General features: G+C 35.9%; 1 protein-coding gene across 5 annotated transcripts in view; it reads right to left on the reverse strand.

Moving 5' to 3' along the window:
* Nucleotides 1-19,877, reverse strand: part of SUPT3H (SPT3 homolog, SAGA and STAGA complex component) — a 675,661-nt gene that overhangs the window by 171,459 nt on the left and 484,325 nt on the right. For all 5 annotated transcript variants that reach the window (XM_043964162.1, XM_043964163.1, XM_043964161.1 and 2 more), the window contains one exon: nucleotides 16,533-16,672. In XM_043964162.1, coding sequence (XP_043820097.1) covers nucleotides 16,533-16,672 — 140 coding nt within the window. The remainder of the gene's footprint in view (nucleotides 1-16,532; nucleotides 16,673-19,877) is intronic.

Raw genomic sequence — 19,877 nt, forward strand, 5'->3', positions numbered from 1 at the left:
TCATAGAAACAATCAATAACTATATCCAAGAGAATGACAACACACCAAAATCTATGGGATGCAGCCAAAGCAGTACTTAGGGGAAAATTTATAGCTCTAAATGCTTGCATGAATAAAAAAGAGAAAGAGGAGATTAATGAATTGGGCATGCAACTTCAAAAGCTAGAAAAAGAACAAATTAGAAATCCCCAATTAGATACTAACCTAGAGATCCTGAAAATTAAAGGAGAAATCAATAAGATTGAAATAAAAAAACTATAGAATTAATCAATAAAACTAAGAGCTGGTTTTATGAAAAAACCAACAAAATAGATAAAACATTGGTTAATTTGATTAAAAAAAAGAAAGAAGAAAACCAAATTACCAGTATCAAAAATGAAAAGGGTGATCTTACCACCAATGAAGTAGAAATTAAAGCAATAATTAGGAACTATTTTGCCCAATTGTATGCCAATAAATTTGACAATCTCAATGAAATGGATAAATATTTACAAAAATACAAACTGCCCAGGTTAACTGAAGAGGAAAATAAGCCCATATTAGAAAAAGAAATTGAACAAGCCATTAATGAACTCCCTAAGAAAAAATTCCCAGGGTCATATGGGTTTACAGGAGAATTCTACCAAACATTTAAAAAAATTAATTCCAATATTATACAAATTATTTAGAAAAATAGGTGAAGAAGGAGTTCTACCAAATTCGTTTTATGACACAAATATGGTGGTCATACCAAAAGCAGGCAGAGCCAATACAGAGAAAGAAAATTATAGACCAATTTCCCTAATGAATATTGATGCTAAAATCTTAAATAAGATATTAGCAAGGAGATTACAGCAAGTGATCCCCAGGATAATACACTATGACCAGGTGGGATTTATACCAGGAATGCAGGGCTGGTTCAATATTAGGAAAACTATCAACATAATCAACCATATCAGTAAGAAAACTAACCAAAATCATGTGATTATCTCAATAAATGCAGAGAAAGCTTTTGACAAAATACAGCACCTATTCCTAATAAAAACACTAGAGAGCTTAGGAATAGGTGGAGCTTTCCTTCAAATAATAAGCAGTATCTACCCAAAACCATCAGCAAGCATTATATGTAATGGAGATAAGTTAGAGGCCTTCCCAATAAGATCAGGGGTGAAACAGGGATGTCCATTATCACCTCTATTATTTAATATTTTACTAGAAATGTTAGCCTTAGCAATCAGAGAAGAAAAAGAACTTAAAGGAATTAGAATAGGCAAGGAGGAAACAAAATTATCACTCTTTGCAGATGATACTATGGTATACGTAGAGAATCCTAGAGAATCAACTCAAAAATTACTTGAAACACTGAACAACTTTAGCAAAGTAGCAGGATATAAAATAAATCCACATAAATCATCAGCATTTCTATACATGACCAACAAAGTCCAGCAGCAAGAGATAGAAAGAGAAATTCCATTTAAAGTAAAGGTAGATAAGATAAAATACTTGGGAGTCTACTTGCCAAGACAAACCCAGGAACTCTATGAACACAACTACCAAACACTCTTCATACAAATCAAATCAGATCTAAATAATTGGAAAGATATCAATTGCTCATGGATAGGCAGAGCTAATATAGTAAAAATGACAATACTGCCTAAATTAATTTATTTATTCAGTGCCATACCAATCAGACTACCTAAAAATTATTTTATACAGCTAGAAAAAATAATAACAAAATTCATCTGGAAAAACAAAAAATCAAGAATATCCAGGGAAATAATGAAAAAAAATTCACAGGAAGGTGGGTTAGCGGTACCAAACCTGGAGCTTTACTATAAAGCGGCAGTCATCAAAACTATCTGGTACTGGCTAAAAAATGGAGTGGTAGATCAATGGAATAGGCTAGGCACAGGAAATGCAGTAGTAAATGACACTAGTAATGTAGTGTTTGATAAACCCAAAGACTCCAGCTTCTGGGATAGGAACTCAGTATTTGACAAAAACTGCTGGGAAAACAGGAAGATAGTATGGCAGAAATTAGGCATAGACTAACATCTTACACCTTATACTAAAATAAGGTCAAAATGGATACACGATTTAGACATAAAAGGTGATACCATAGGTAAATTAGGAGAGAAAGGAATAGTCTACCTATCAGATCTTTGGAAAGGAAAACAGTTTATGACCAAACAAGAGATAGAGTATATTATAAAATGCAAAATGGATGATTTTGATTACATTAATTTAAAAAAAATTTGTACAAACAGAGGCAATACGTCCAAAATTAGAAGGGAGGCAGAAAGCTGGGAAATAATTTTTGTGGCCAGTACTTCTGATAAAGGCCTCATCTCTAAAATATATAGGGAACTAAATCAAATTTATAAGAATCCAGGTCATTCCCCAATTGAGAAATGGTCAAAGGTTATGAACAGGCAGTTTTCTGATGAAGAAACCAAAGCTATCTATTCCCATATGAAAAAATGCTCTAAATCTCTAATGATTAGAGAGATGCAAATTAAAATAACTCTGAGGTACCACCTGACACCTATCAGATTGGCTAAAATGACAAAAAAGGAAAATAATAAATGTTGGAGAAGCTGTGGGAAAATTGGAACACTAATGCATTGTTGGTGGAGCTGTGAACTGATCCAACCATTCTGGAGAGCAATTTGGACTTATGACCAAAGGGCGATAAAGCTGTCCATACCCTTTGATCCAGCAATACCACTTTTGGGTCTTTTTCCCAAAGAAATCACGGAAAGGGGAAAGGGACCCACATGTACAAAAATATTTATAGCTGCTCTTTACGTGGTGGCAAGGAATTGGAAGTTGAGGGGATGCCCATTAATTGGGGAATGGCTGGACAAGTTGTGGTATATGAATACAATGGAATACTATTGTGCTGTAAGAAATGATGAGCAGGAGGAGTTCAGAGAAACCTGGAGGGTCTTGCATGAGCTGATGGTGAGTCAGATGAGCAGAACCAGAAGAACATTATACACAGTATCATCAACACTGAATGTTGATCTACTGTGATGGACTATATTCTTCTCACCAATGCAATGGTACAGAAGAGTTCCAGGGAACTCGTGATGGAAGAGGATCTCCAAATCCAAGAAAAAAAACTGTGGAGTATAGATGCTGAATGAACCATACTATTTCTTTTGGTTTTGGTGCTATTGTTTTTTCTATTTTGAGGTTTTTCATCATTGCTCTGATCTTTCTCTTATAACATGACTAATGCAGAAATAGGCTTAATGTTATTATGTGTGTGTGTGTGTGTGTGTGTGTGTATATATATATATATATATATATATATATATATATATATATATATATATATAACCTATATCAGATTACCTGTTGTCTAGGGGAGGGGGGAGGGAGGGAGAAAAATCTGAAATTGGAAAGCTTGTATAAACAAAAGTTGAGAACTATCTTTACATGTAACGGGAAAAAAAATACTTTATTAATTAAAAAAAAAAAAGAACAGCCAGGAGGCTGGATTGCAGAGTATGTTAGGGTTTGGGATGGGGGTAGGAAGATGGTATAAGGTGGAAGAAGACTGAAAAGATAGGGGAAGGAAGGTACAGGTTAGGAAGAGCTTTGAACACCAGAGTAGTTCATATTTGCTGTTGGAGGTAACAGTCATGAGAGTTAATTATTGAGTTTAGAAGTGACAAGATCAGACATGGCCTTTAGGAAGAGCATTTTAAGAGCTGAATGGAGGGTGGCCTGGCAAGAGGAGAGCCTTGTGGCAGGGAGAGCAGTGTGCATGCTGGAGACATAAATACAAAAACAAGGCAGTGTTTGACCTCAATAAATATAAATTAAAACTGTGGCAAAGAACTGGAAATTGAGGGAACGCCCATCAACTGGAGAATGGCTGAACAAGTTATGGTATATGAATGTAATGGAATACTATTGTGCTGTAAGAAACGATGATCAGGAGGAGTTCCGAGAAACCTTGAAAGACTTAACTGGACAGATGCTGAGTGAAGTGAGTAGAACCAGGAGAACATTGTACACAGTAACAGCAACATTGTGATGATCAACTGTGACAGACTTGGCTTTTCTCAGCAGTGCAATGACTCAAGACAATTCCAAAGAACTCATAATGGAAAATGTTCTCCACTTCCAGAACAAAAGAACTGTGGATTCTGAATGCAGATTGAACCATACTGTTTCTACTTTTTTTGTGTTTTTTCTCTTTTTCAAGGTTTTTCCCTTTTGTTCTGATTCTTCTTTTACATGACTAATGCAGAAATGTATGTGATTGTACATATATAGTCTATATCAGATTGTTTTATGTCTTGGGGAGGTGGGATGGGGAGAAAAATTTGGAACTAAAAATCATACAAAAACAAATGTTGAAAACTATTTTTACATGTAACTGGAAAATAATAAAATGCTTTTATGATTAAAAAAAACTAAGGGAACTTTCCACAGTCAGATGATCACCCACATTGGTCCTCTATAAAAAGTATCTGCCTGTTTCCTGCTCGAGGAGATTGGTATCTCAGAGCCATGCTCTGTGCCATGCCTTTCTCCCCATGAGAAGTCCAAGGATTTTTCTCTTGGTTTCCCTTCCTTTCCCTTTTATACATTACTATCTTATTCTAATTGCTTCTGTGTGCAAGAGGGTGTGATTCTTTAAAGAGGAATTCCTAAGGACCCCAAACCCCTACCCCTACCCAAACCCCCTACCCCATTTTCCCCATAACAAAAAAAAGGGGGCTAGGTGGTTGGTTAGCTTTGGAATGTTACAAGACAAAGAAATACAAAGAACTGTGCTGGGTTTCAAGGCTTATTACTGAAAATCCAGGATAAGAAAAACAAAATGTTTCTGGAAGAAGCAAAAGAAAATCTAATAGAATTTCCAACAGCCAAAATATAACTATAGTCATTGTGCCATTGATTTAAAAAGTACTGAAATTGTGAGTGTTTTGGAAATCCCAAATGTCAAATGTGGCTATGAGAAGAAAAAAACCCTTTAATATAATTATAGAAAAGTCAATTTCTGCAGAAAGTTACTGGAGCAACTAAAGCAGTCAGTAACTAGAAAACAACAGGTTATAACAATAGAGAATTTTCAATACAAACTGTTCATAAAAGTATATCATGCAATTGAAAAATGCTTCATGTAGATACTTTGTGAGTTGGAAGTAATGCCTGCATTTATGGTACCTACATAACTAACTCCAAATCTCCCCCCAAAGACATTAGTAACAATTACACCTAACATGAACAAAATAAGGACATCTGGGATCATGGGATTCTGAACTGGAAGGGCCCTGAGAGACCCATCTGCTCTAAGCTCATCATTTTGAAGTTGACTTTTTGCAGAAAATATCAACTATGCTTTGAAGAGAATAGCATTATGACTAATGAATTAAAAACTTTTATTGTAATTTATGTAGATCGGGGCATTAAAGGTTTAGGGATAACTAATCATTTAAGAAAATCTGAGTATGAGAATGTTATAGGTAGAAGAGAACTTAAGGGGAATTTTTTTTTAACCAAATGTTTCACTTCAACTGTTAGGAAACTGATGAGATCCAGTAAGTTTCTGGCTTTGCCCAAGGTCTCAAAGTCAGGGAGAAAGCCTGCTTTTGGACCTGGGTCTTCTGTATTCCAGGGTAGTGATCTTTCCACTACAAAGTGTACACAAAGTTTATGAGATAGGCCACAATTCCCAAATTCTAAATTAAAAATACCTGTAAATAAGAGAGGAATAGCTTAACAAAACTGATTTAATTTGCTGATAGAGGATGTTTTGATATATAGCAGTAGGCCTAAAAGCAGGTTCTTATCAGAAAAGTTAAGTGAATGAACAGGATAAAACTATCAGCGGTAAGAACTTATTTGTAAGCTAGTCAAATTGTATTAAATATGTTGAAATATTAAAAAACATAAAAAGCTTGGTTCAGAACACACTTTTGTTCCTATTTAGAGGTGCCAAAATGTTGAGATGAAAATAACAAAGATAAAGAAAAATCTGACTATATAACCACAATCTGCCCACCTCCTCTGGGGAATGTGGGTGAGAGAGGAAAAGAATGGAGAAATGTGAGCCATCAAGTATTCATGGAAAAATATTTTGGTTATTACAACTACCACAATTTGAGAACTATAAATGTGAAATGTAAATTGGTGGTAATTCCTGTGGTATTCCCAAATTAGATATTTTTAAACTTCTCCCTGCCAAGGTGTTTCTATAAACATGCTAGTGGATTGATATCTGAGAAAAACCCAGAACTGTATATTTACTAGTGGAGGTATCATTAAGAAAAACAAATTGAAATATTTGGAAAGGATAATATTGATTGATCCAATGATAAACAACTTCTTCTGGAAAAGTCAGAGGAGCATTTATCACTGCAATTCTGGAACAGGAGGCCTTCAGCATGTGTGGATTCAGGATTTGTTCTGAATATTTTCACTGAGCTGTGCCAGCCCATGCCCTCTCTCTAAACAGTTCCTCTTTGCTTTATCAAATCCCATGGGGTCACAGAGCTCCTTGCAAAGGCAAGAAAGGTATTTATATAGGCGTGGAATAGGAGTGGAGGGTGGTGGACAACATGAGGCTATAAAGTTGATTCCATGTATTTTATTCATGGCAGCCTAATTTAGTGAAAGTGGGGAAAAGCAGCTGTCAGGGAGGTGGGAAGGTGATCCTAGTAGTACAGAACGAGAGAGGAGGCACCTCTCCTTTCATTCATATAGATATAGATATAGATATAGATATAGATATAGATATAGATATAGATATAGATATAGATATAGATATAGATATAGATATAGACATAGATATAGATATAGATACTAGAGAAAAATATAAATTAGCATTTTCTTCTTTGACAATGCAAATGTCCTGTTTTAGGTTAAGCCTAATTCGTACCTAAGTATGAGTGACCAGCAGAATTCAAGAAATAAGGTTTCTAATATGAGAGAACAGGGGAAAAAAATCTAGGAGCAAAAATGTATCCTGGCTTGTGAGAGAGGCCTCTAGATAGCCAGAGGAAGATCCAAAGAAGCAGAGGTATGGAAATATTTTGGAAATGCCGGGGGTAGTTAGGAGAGTAATTGTGATATAAGAACTCTTCTTTTACTGAAGGAGTGGGGGAATGATCACTAATATAAAACTAATATAATATAAAATGTATAAAACATTTTTTCTTACCTAAGAAATGCCAAAAGTCCCTAGGGAGTGGGGTGGTGACAGGGAAGGTGAGATGCATCACCAACAAGCATTTATTAAGTGTCTATTGTGATACTACATGGCAGATACCATGCCAAACATTGGGATACAGACATGATACTGTGCATAGAATATCAGGCCTGATTTCTGGTCTATGGGAGAACTTGGGCCTTTGGTACTTTGGAAGTTGGAACTTTTTGTGCAAAAGCTGAGCAGTCAACCTTACTGTGGAGCTATGCTGGGTAGGCAGTGTCTAGAAACACCTTTAAGGGCTCAGTGGGCTATGGAGTAATTCACACACAGATATTAAGGCATGCTCCATACTCTAGGAAGCAGGGCATTGACATAGGAAGGAGATCTGTGCCTATGCTAAGAAGTGATTTTTAGATGATGATGCCTTCTGAGGTATTAGGACTCCTAAGGTGGTGAAGTTGTAGGCCAACATAGATATATTACCTTCAGACATAACAGTTTGAGTTTTACATGCACTGGGATTACAGACAAAGAGTAAGATTTACAAAGATGAAACAATTATAACTATTCTGGCTAAAGGTATAAGACTTTCTAGCAAGTCCCTAAGAGTTTAAAATCCATAAACTCTCTGGTTTGTGAGACATGAAATGTTTAAATGACATTTAGTTTTAGATATTGGAGACCTGGTACCAGTTTAAATAAAGAGGTAAAGAACTTAAGTTTCACCTAAAGTGGGAGAACCAGGTTTAACTAGCAGCTAGTGAACGTTCTTAAAGCAAACATGGGCAGAAAGGAACAAGGCAAAGAACTTTGAAGGGATTAGGGTCATAAAAACCTCTAGGAGAGTAGAAGAAGCTTCTGTTGGGTTACTCACTGTAGGAATCCTAGAAATCCAGGGAGAGAAATCTTTGAAGAAATCGAGGGAAGGGTGTCTTCTTCACTGAGGGAATAAGGGGTGAAGGTAAGACTACAAAAGGACCCAGAACCACCAAAAACTTGAAGAAGATCAGAGATGCTCCTTTAGTGCAAGACGATCCAAAGTCCTTAGAGAAATAACTGGGCGAGAGGCAGCTAGGTGGCACAATGGATAAAGCACCAGTCTTGGATTCAGGAGGACCTGAGTTCAAATCCGACCTCAGACACTTCACACCAACTGTGTGACCCTGGGCAAGTCACTTAACCCTCATTGCCTTGCAACAAAACAAAACAAAAACATTCCTCTCATTTAGGGGGCAGCTAGGTGGGGCAGTGGATAAAGCACCAGCCCTGGATTCAGGAGGACCGGAGTTCAAAATCTGACTTCAGATACTTAACACTTACTAGCTGTGTGAACCTGGGCAAGTCATTTAACCCTCATTGTCCCCCCCCCCCCCTCGCCAAAGGAAAGAAATAGCTGGGGGGAGCCTTCTGAAAGCCAAGGACTAGAGATAGTTCTGAGCAGCAGATTCTAAAAGTTATCAGCCTGGCCATCTGAATTTCCTCTGGCTACAAACACTGTTCTAACCCTTAACTGACACTAAAACAGAGCTGGGACTTCAGGGACAAGATTGGGAAGAAGGCTTTGGCTAGGACACAGCAAGGAGTTAAGAACGATTGAGACTACTTTTTCTTACATGCTGCATAGACAGACAATGGTGGGTATTAACTATTTAGTTTTGAAATTTTTCTTTTGCAAAAAAAAAATAAATAAATAGCTGGATGTTTCCTTAGTGATAAACTGGGCCAGTGGAAGAGGAGACTCTTAAAATATATTAGTTGTGCATGAACTTCGGGGATAGCCTTGCCAGGGAAGGATGAAGATCTATCTACCTTTCCATATGACAGACAGGCTGAGAAAGGAAAGTCCAGTTTTGAGGTCATAAGTGAGTTTAACACCACACATTACTCATCACCACATATAAGTTGCTTTTGATGACTATGATGAAATGAAAGTGGGTATCACTGACATACATTTATTTCTTCTATGTCTCTTGTCACTTATAAACACAATATACACCATTATTCAAACACATTGATTTGTGAGCTATAGATCTTACTTAGTACAATGCCACATTTGGTGGTGCCACATGCCAAATTTCACAGAAATCTGTTAATAATTACAGAAGAAATGATACTTGAAAACTTCTCTTGACTATCATTTTGTTTCATGATGGGTAATTGGGTGCATAAATCAGATTCGAGGAATATTCTGAGCGCCTTGAATGAGTTACCACATTTTATCACAAACCAACTCCTTAGAAAGGTATGGCAGAGCAGATATGCAGAAAAAAATCTGGAAAGCTACTGAATAAACAGAATGAAAAAGGCTTCATGTTAGAAGTAATGCATTCTTCCTCAGATCTCTTGTGTCATTTAGTTTGACCTCTTTCACACTGAGCAGCAGCATAATATAGTGAAAAATATGCTAGACCTGGGAGTCAGGAGAATGTTAGGTTTCAAATCCTAGGTAAATCCTGAGTAACCCTGAGTAATAACATAACTTAAACCCTCAGTTTACTAATATATAAAAATGGAATAATTATACTTCTCATACCTAAAGTACTGGCAGGGTTTTTAATAAGGAAAGCATTCTGTAAATCTTTAAACACTCTATCAATGTGAGTTATTATTAGTTACAGTATTTAGAGGTATATCCGTTTCCACCTCAGCATCACCATGATCTGTGACTTTGTTAGCAAGGGTACTACCTTCACTGACACAGATCACAGCCCTTCTAAAACTTAAAAAAAAAAAAGAGATAGAGTGGTCAGAAAATTAATCACTCTGCAATACTGCTCCCCTAAGAGCTAAACTCTTTTAATGAAGTACAAGTTAGCTTTTTTAGCTGCTAAATGACATTGCTGACTCTTATTGATCTTGTAGTCCACCAAAATCTTCAGACCTCTTTCAGACACCTACTGCCTAACTATTCCTCCCCCATCATTGTTTGGTATCCAAGAATGTGATTTTACAATTGTATCTTTTGAATTTCACCTTACTCGGTTCAACTCAATCTTCTACTGCCTTCTGAACCTGAATTCTATCAATCAATAAATTAGCTGACCTTCCTAGGTTTGTGACATTTGCAAATTTGGTGAGCATGTCATCTATGCTTTTATCTAAGTCATTGATAAAAATGTTAAAAAGTACAGGCTCAAAGGCTGATCCTTGATGTCGTCCAGGGAGATCTATGTTTGTACTGATGACACTGGACCATAAACCTTTTGAGTCTGGCTATCTGATCAGTACTGAATCCATCTAATTGTCTAGTCCACATTTCGTTTCTCTATTCCTCCTTCCCCCTAAAAAATTATGAGATACTTTATCAAAAGACTTTTAGTCACTGTTTTCTCAGATTGGCAAATCCTTCAGGAACTTGCTCTCTGCTGGCAGAACCTTTGAAATATTATGGATTAACAAAGGATTTCCAACATGTCATGATGAAGCACTAGACTGATTTCAGTGTAGGCCAAGAGTTCTCAAGGTATGGTCCACAGACCCCTGGGGATTCTCAAGACCTTTTCAGGCATCCTTTAATCAAAACTTTTTTTCTTATTAGTACTAAGACATATTTGCCCATTAAAATACTCCTCCCTTTCCCAACTACATCACTGTGTGAGGTCACATTTTCTTCATATACTTCAACCAAAACAACATATTACAACAGAATTGAATGCAGAAGCCGATATGAGAATCCAGCTGTCTTCTATTAAACCAGGCATTATAGAAATTTGCAAAAATATGTAAAATGATGCCACTCTTTTTGTTAATTTTCTTTTGTTTTGGAAAATAGTTATTTTTTAAACAAAAATGCATAGAATTTTGGGGCATGTAATGGGCTTATTAATATTACTTTTAAATGAATTAATGAATATTTTTTAAATATTTAGGCTTTAATTTTTAATATAGCAAATATCTATAGATAAAGCACATAAACAAAAGCTCTTTAGGGTGGGTGCTCAATAACCTTTGAGAGTATAAAGGAGTCTTGCAACCAAAAAGTTTGAGAAATGTTTATGTAGGTAAATGACAGGTCCTCAACAAGTATTTATCGAATTACTGTTGTATGAATATAATAATGTGGTTGAATAGGAAGGGAGCTGGATTTGCAGTTAGAAGACCAAGGCTCAAGTCTCATCCTTGTTTCTTTACATAATGATAGCAGGCTTTACATAGTATTTAAAAATGTATAAAATGCCTTCAAAGATTTTATTTTACCCTCACAATAGCTCATTTGAAGAAGCTACTAAAGCATTACTACCTCTATTTTATAGATGAGGAAATTTGGCTCAGAGGGTTACATTGACTTGTCCATGGTTAAACAGATAGGAATTAAGAGGTAAGAGTCAAACCCAGGTCTCTCCTGACTCCAAGTCCAGCATGTCTCCTACTATACTACCCTGCATCTTTTCAAAACACAAGTGAACAATGAGCTTATTTCTTATGTGAGGCACTTAGGTGGTGCAGTGGATAGAGCACTGGGCCTGGAGTCAGAAAGACTTGAGTTCAAATCCAGCCTCAGACACTTAATAGCTGTGTCTTGGGCAAGGACCTTGGGCAAGGACTGAACAACAACAAAAATTATCTATCTTTATTTCTCAGCTTTGATCTCTTTAGTTGTAAAAGGAATGAAATGAACAAGATCTCTGAAGTCTTTTCCAGTTTTAAAATCCTATAACTGAGATATAATATTCTGGTTACTGGTGAGCCTACTATATACAGAATGCTAATAATCAAAGAATGAGAAAATGATAAGATATAATTAATGCTCAAGCCACAAAGAATGTAATAGCTTTTCTTTGGGGATTCAATTCAAGCGTGCATTGAGCATCTACCCTAGGCCAAGTGCTGTGTTGAGCACGGGGGACACAAAAACACAAGAGAAGCTTTGGCAGCCTTGATAGATGGTGTGGAACAATGAGGATCATGGTTAGGTAATTACTTCTTTTACTGGGAATCTCTATCTCTTTGAGAGGCCCCATTTTTAGCTGTGACAACAATTAAAACTAGTTATCAAAAATGAATTGAAGGACAGCTAGGTGGCTCAGAGGATAGAGCACTGACTCTGGAGTCATGGGGACCTGAGTTCAAATCCTGCCTCAGACACTTGACAGTTACTAGCTGTGTGACCCTGAGCAAGTCACTTAATCCCAACTGCCTCACAAAATAAACAAACAAACAAACAAAAAAACAAACAAATAAATAAATAAATAAAATTGAACTCAGAACCAGACCTTCAAATAGCTCTGTCACAAAAGTAATGGACCAAGATTTTAAAAGCAATGAAGTTTACTTAATGACACTGCTCTCACTAAAATAGTATTACTAATCATTTTAGTGAGCAAACTTCTTGTACCATTAACAAATGAATAAAATAATTATTTAAAAATCTTATTTCAGTTTTATTCTTGAAAAATTTCTACTTTTTGTAAGGTTTATAATACAGATAGAATAGTGTCTTAGAATATATATATTATAAATAATCATACATATATGTACATAAAGAAATATATTGGGGGAGTTTAATGCTCAAAAAACTTTTAGTGATAAGGATGGACATTCAAAAGATCACACCCATCTGGCCTATCTTTTAAGACTCAGCTTGAATAGCATTCTTTTCCATCTATGAATGAATAAAGCAATTACTAAATGCTTCCTATGTCCAAAGCGCTGAGCTAAGCTCTGAGGGTATGAATAGAAAAGTAAGCTGGTCCCTGCTTTTATGGAGCTCACATTCTAATGAGGGAGACAACATATATGGAAGCCTGATTCTCTCAGTCTGAAGTGGACTTCCTTTCCTCAGATCTCTCACATATTTATCACTTATTTTCGATTTTGTATTTTATTTGTGGCTATCTATCATCTCCTTTATTAGCCTCTAAGTTTCCCCAGTGCCTAAAATAGCACACTGAACAAAATAGGTGCTTAATAAATGTTTGTTGAATGAAAATGAGTAACTCTTTCTTATACCTAAAATTATCTGTTGTTTAATGCTAAAAGCTCCTGAGGTGATAAAGTAAATTATGTGCTCACTTTGGCAGCACATATACTAAAATTGGAAAGATAGAGTAAATTATGAGGAGCACATAGAAAATGCATCCTTCATATAAATCTACAGAAAGTAACAGGGACGACTTAGGTGGTTCAGTATGTCTTCACTAGACCTTTGCAAAACCCAGCATCTCTTGCGAGTTCTACTTCTATGGCATTTTTTTTCCCTTCTAAATTCTATCATAAAAGAAGAAAAATGAGGGAAAAAAAACCTCCAGGAATAAACTCCATTTGTAGATCTGCATTGTGTTCATTCAGTCTAGGGGAGAATGTAGTAAACAAAGTTTCTGCAACCATAAGTGATGCTTAAAGGAAAATTAAATCACTGAGTGATGCCAGAACTGATTATTCTACTGCACTTTAAAAGCAAAAGGCTGCCGTCTATGAGCCCAAAGTGGTTTCATATGGACAGCCACAGTTGTGGTTTACTCTTGAAACTGTAACCTGTCAAATTAGAAGCAGGCAATGTCTTAGGCCTTTAACGGTTCCACTTTCTACCGTCTACAGTCAAGTTATGTCTACAAGTTCAGTCTTTCCCTACCCCCACCCCTCCAGCTACAGTGTCTGTTTTTTGGACAAGGAGCATCTCAAGGATACTCTTTGTTATCCAGGCAAGGAGAGGCTCTTAGAATAACAAAGCAAGGTTTCATGAAATGACCAATCTAATTTGTATGGTCTTCATTGAGCTGAATTAGTTTTCCAACTATTTATGATGCCCATGAATACAGTAGCTACCCTGTCCATACTCTGTGTGTGTGTGTGTGTGTGTGTGTGCACGCATGCATTAACTGTACACCAAGGCAAAGAATCTTACATGTGCATTCTTGGTCTTTCTACCCTATAAGTCTGAGCCCTGCTGTGAGCGCAGGGCACCTTGATGACTCATCACTTTTCAGAACAATAGCATCCTGTTATCGGGAGTTCAGCATTTACAAGAAGGATCTCAGGTTCTGCTCTTCCTCTCACTGTGGTGGGATGCCCTTCCAGGCAATGGGCTTGGTTAACAGATTTCCCAGCAAAACTGAAAAGCCATTTGTTCAATTTCACTAATGCTCATGAGTGGTGCTAAACATTCCTCAATACCCAGCAGTGAACAATGAATACAAAGTAGTGCAGAAGCTAACGACACATTTTGCTGGCTTGAAAATATAATTTTAAAAAATGTTTTAAAAATAAAGCATAAACAATATTTTCTTTCTGGATAATGCATCATAAATGAAACCATGCCACTAAACAATCATATCCTGTTTAGGACATAATGACATCAGAAATATGTGTTTATCATCTGCTTTGGACAACTAAGCATGTTTTTGGCCCAAGGCAAAGTGGAACTAAAACCATTTGCAGTTGTCCAAAACCAAGATAACCACACATTTCTGAGGTAATTGATACCTAAAAGGAACACTGCCTTTAGATCACAGTTCATGATCTAAGCATACTAATTCTTTAAAGAAGGTTGTTAAAGTTTATAAAGCATGTATGTCTATTGGACTTCCTCCAAAACTTAACATGGGATAATTATATTCTACTGCACAGAGAAACTATGATAAAATAGGCAACTTAGGACAATAGTCACCCATCCTTTGGAGGTCTGGCATTACCTTGTTTTCCCACTTAAAATGCAGGACAAAATCATTGATTTCTTGAAGGCAAAATTATTAATAGTACAAATAAGAATGAGTATTTCTTATATTTGTAAGATGTATCAATAAATAATAATGATGAAGTTTTCCTGAGATAGAGCAAAAGAATTTATCAGCCCATTTTATAGCTGAGGAAACTTAGAAGTAGCTACCTAGCCATTAAGAGAATAGAATCAAGCCTTCAATTATGTAGATAGGCTGATGTTTAGAATTAATTTTAACAAACTGCTATTACTAAGTTGGAATTATAGCAATATATAACATATAAATGCCCTGGAGTCTACCTTAATAATAATAATAATAATAATCAGAGAAAGATGACTGAGTGCCTAATTTCAAACCATGCCTGAACATTATTTTTTATGATATAGGCCCATACCTAAAGTGATAAAATTTATCTTTAAAAAAAAACTATTAGTTTAAAAAAGTAGATGTACATTTAAAAAATTTTCATTAATGGATTGAAATGCATATTTCATGAAATTCACAGTGACAACAGAGTCAGTACTTTTTTCTAGGAAAGAGAACAAGATGGAAACCAGAAACCCTGGGCCCACCATTTATTTTCTGTGTTACCATAAGTAAGTCATTTTACTTTTCTAAGCCTCAGTTGTATCATTTGCAAAATGAGGGTGGGACAGGGAAATGGATTCTCTAAGGTCCTTTACAGTTCTAATGTTATGACATTTTCACATTAGCTTTTTACACAATACCTGTTTTTTAATGGAAAAATTGACAAACTTGTTTGACAAAAAGGATATTGATATTAGAAATCTTTTCTTTAAGACCAGCAGGAAATATCTCCAATGATTAAAGCAAGATAAAAATGCTAGCATTTTTTTATCTAGGAAAATGTAAAAGAATGACTTAGAGAAAAAGTAAGGAAAAAGGGTGAAAAGGGAAAGAGCAAAGTGAGAAGTGAACATAGGCAGATCATAGGCTGGATGAAAACAAAGATGAAAGCTATAAACAAAGAAGAGGATTGAGGTATAGCAAGAATAACAAGAAAATAACAGGAGAATGCTAGACCATGACAACTCCTATGGTAAAGGGCAAAAAAGCTGACTTTTTAAAAAACATAATCTAAAAATAAAATATGAGGAAAGTAGAAGTATCAAAGAGAAAAATACAATCTCAGTACTTTTAAGTCTGTATGTGCAAATACATATAACTTTGTAAATATAATTTTCAACCATTCTATAGGATGAATATGAATGGATATGTAGGGAGGGGAAATGTCTACACATTGAAAAGCAAAGGTCTACATATCTGTCTGTCTGTCTATCTATTGCCAAGAGAAGACTAAATACAACTAAATAAATAATAAATTTAAAAATAAACTAAATAAAACTAAATACAGAGCTAGCACATTTCTCAGATGCACACAAGAAACATAGACAGTAGAATACATTTTAAATTCTCTTCGATACAATTCTTAGCCTTAAAGACGATAACTAAAGGGAGAGCATTACTTTTCTTTCAGGATGGTACATGGAAAATTAATGACAATACTAAGATGATGAAAAAAATCAGTGAAAAAGAGGGTAAGAAGAAATAGGGAAGAACTGGGGTAGGGGGAGAGAGGAGAAGAGAGAACAAGAAAGACTGAACATAATCAATCAATTTCTGGGATAATATTAAATATATTAACATATATACTACAGCAGATTGAACATAAGGAGGGAAGAAGAAAGAAAATACTATACCTCCATTCTCTCTTGTTTAACATCATCGATCTCATCATCTTCAAACATAGCCAAGAGTTCTCCTGTCTGATCAATAGAGTGGAGGAAGTCTTGGGCTGTTTTTTGCCTTTTGTTGGCATTGCTACTGCTGCTGAATTTGTCTTCATGCAGATAAGAAAAGAAAAAAAAAGTATAATTTTGTCAGCAACTCTAAAAAACAATATCAATTATTCCATATGCAATCTGTACAGAATCCTTTTTGGAACTGAATCAAATGAATTTTACAAAGGAGAATGCTCTTGTCTTTCTCCTAAATCAGGGAACAGGAATCAAGAGCAGTGGCATGTCTATTGCTTCAGTTCCTTGTTTACTTTCTTACCTAGGGAAAATCATTTGGCCTACTGGGTAGTCTTCTATAAAATAGTGACAACATAACCTGCTACCTACTTACCTTACAGGGATATGCTCCCTATCTTTGTTTTAATTTTGTCCAAATGTGAAACCCAATTCTTACTTAAAGGAAAATCTTTACTAGTAAAGCTCCCTGTGAGCCTGTGTATAAGGAGAATCTACATGACTTTGGGGGTAATGAGAAATGTAGCCCGGTCTATCTTCAGATTTGATCTAAGTCAAATTGGGCAGTAAAATCAGTCCTGTAAAATTTCGCTGGTTTTAAGGCTCAGGGTTCACTGGGTCATAGAAGCAGAACTAGAGGAGACACCATAGAGTTATGTCCCAACAACCCCCTACACCGGGCCCATTCATTTTACAGATGAGGATACTGAAGCCCACTTTCTGCCTCATAGCTGAGGAAATTAGTTAAAACTCATTTGGATTTTGCTCTTTCTTAATCCTTTTCTGCCACTCCAGAAAGCAGCAATGTAGCTGGAAATCAAATAAATGTGACAAAAACTTGAAAAAAGAGATAAATTTTAAAATTCATGATTGTGCCAAACCTGTTTGTTTTCTGGCTGGGCAAAATAATATTAATACTAAGAAGCAGATGGTTCTCTACTTACTAAAAGTCCAGGATTAAAAAAAGATACCCCAAATCTATAAGATAGGTGATCTCTAAGGAAGCCTTTCCAACTCTACTCCTATGTGAGTTTTAAAAGAGTAATAGGTAGCACCTTAATGATTAATAAAGCACTTTCCTCACAACAACCATGTGTTAAAGATATAAAAAGTAACATTCCCATTTTGTAAAATGTGGAAACTGAGTCTCTGAGAGGCTAAGTGAATTGCCCCAATGGTCACAAAGTTGGTGTCTGAGGTAGTCTGGTGGTTTTTCCTTTACAATGTGAATACATGACCGACTCAGTTGTGATCTGGAATAAATTCAATCCTTTAGACATATTTTTAGAATTTCTGTCCATGAATTATATTTTTAACTAAAAAGAAGATCTGACCTATGTTGCTTTAAAGTCAAAAAGAAGTTACATATGCTGAGAAAAAGAAAATCCTGCATTTCTAATCTTCTTCAGTTTTTCCAATGGCATCACCCATGGATGCATTTATCATAAGGATTGACTCATCTAACTTCCATGCGTTGTCCTGTTAATATCTTATAAAGAAAAAGGTGGGACTTTGATGAATGGGACTGAACTCCATAATTTCTAAAGTCCATTTCAGTTCAAAGGGTGCATTATTCATTATTATAGAAAGCTAATAAGTGGACAATCATCAGTTTGAGATCAGAGGTTAGTTAGTATATATTTAATATCTCTTTGTAAGATATACAAGTAATAAGATTAATTGTATACTAAATTTATAAGTGGCAATAATTAGATAAAAACTTAATGTGGTAGGTTTAGAAGAGAATCAACAAGTCTTCAAAGGATCTAATTCTATTCCTTTTACAATGGATCTATACTCTAGAAGAGAAAGGATGTTAAAAAATTTTAAGGGAATTAGAGGAATAGGGAAATTCCTAGGAGAATTAAAAGGGAAAAAACCTTGCAAAAAAGCAAGGAAAAACTTTGTATGCATTCAAGTTATTTTAAGGGGCATCTTGGGTGGTACAGTGAATAGAGTGTTGGGCCTGGAATCAGGAAGACTTGACTTCAAATCTAGTCTCAGATACTTGCTACCTGTGTGACCCTGAACAAGTCACTTAACCCTGCTTGCCTCAGCTTCCTCATCTGTGAAATGAGCTGGAGAAGGAAATGGCAAACCACTCCAGTATCTCTGCCAAGAAAACCCTGAATGGGGTCGTGAAGAATCAGATAAGATTAAAAAACGAAGGAAAACAACAAAGTTATTTTAAAGGGGATAAAGAAAACATAAGAAATTGGAAGGGGATTCAGCTACATTTTATTTTACTAGTTCTAAATAATTCAATTAAAAACAATTATTACACAGGGGTATTAAAAATAGAACCAGTCAGAGGCAGATAGGTGGCTCAGTGGATAAAGCACCAGCCAGGGATTCAGAAGGACCTCAATTCAAATCTGGCCTTAGACACTTAACATTTATTAGCTGTGTGACCCTGGGCAAGTCACTTAACCCTCATTGCCTTGCAAAAAAGAAAAAAAAAAAAGAACTAGTTTCTACCCTCAAGAAACTTACATCTTACTGGAATGTCAAGCTTAATTAAGAGGAAAACTAATATAAATTAATGGGAATAGAAAGAACATAGGACTAGAAGTTAGAACACTGGATATACCTCAAGATCTTCTGTCCCTAGTCTTCCACTAAAGAATATGACCCTTAGATAAGCCAAAACACCTGTCTGGGCTTCTATTTTCCCTATTGTAAAAGAAATTTATTTGATTGGATGATGTCTAAGCTCCCTTTCAGACCTCAAATTCTAAGATTATATATCAGAATTATTTCAAAAAGGTGTTTTGAGGGTAATGGGTTGGGGGAGAATAGGTAGAGAAAGAAACATGGTGGTATATGCCTGGGATCCCTGCTAGAAGTGCACTGGACATGTAGGTGGTTTAGTGGATAGAATGATGGTCCTGGAGCTAGGAAGACCTGAGTTCAGATCCAGCCTCTGATATGTCCTAGCTGTGTGACCCTGAGCAAGTCACTTGACTTCTCTTTGCAAAAATGGTGATAATAATAGCACTTACTTCACAGGTGTGAGGTTGTTGTGTTATCAGATGAGATAATATTTATAAAAAAGTGCTATGTGCAGTAGGTATTATATAATTACTTATTCCCCTTCCCACTGTGAGAATCAGGGTACCACCCCCTGCTGAGAAAGACATTGTGAGAACCAGGGCAACACCCCCCTGAAAAGAAAGCATGTGCCTAGCTTCTGGAAGCTGCCTGGTGTCCTGAAGTTGTGTCTATTCATAGACTGCCTGTAAGTCATATCAATCAATGGACCAGCCAATTAGCTTGGAGCTGTGTGTGTGG

This window comes from Dromiciops gliroides, chromosome 4 (genome assembly GCF_019393635.1).
Source record: "Dromiciops gliroides isolate mDroGli1 chromosome 4, mDroGli1.pri, whole genome shotgun sequence".
NCBI classification, from domain to species: domain Eukaryota; kingdom Metazoa; phylum Chordata; class Mammalia; order Microbiotheria; family Microbiotheriidae; genus Dromiciops; species Dromiciops gliroides.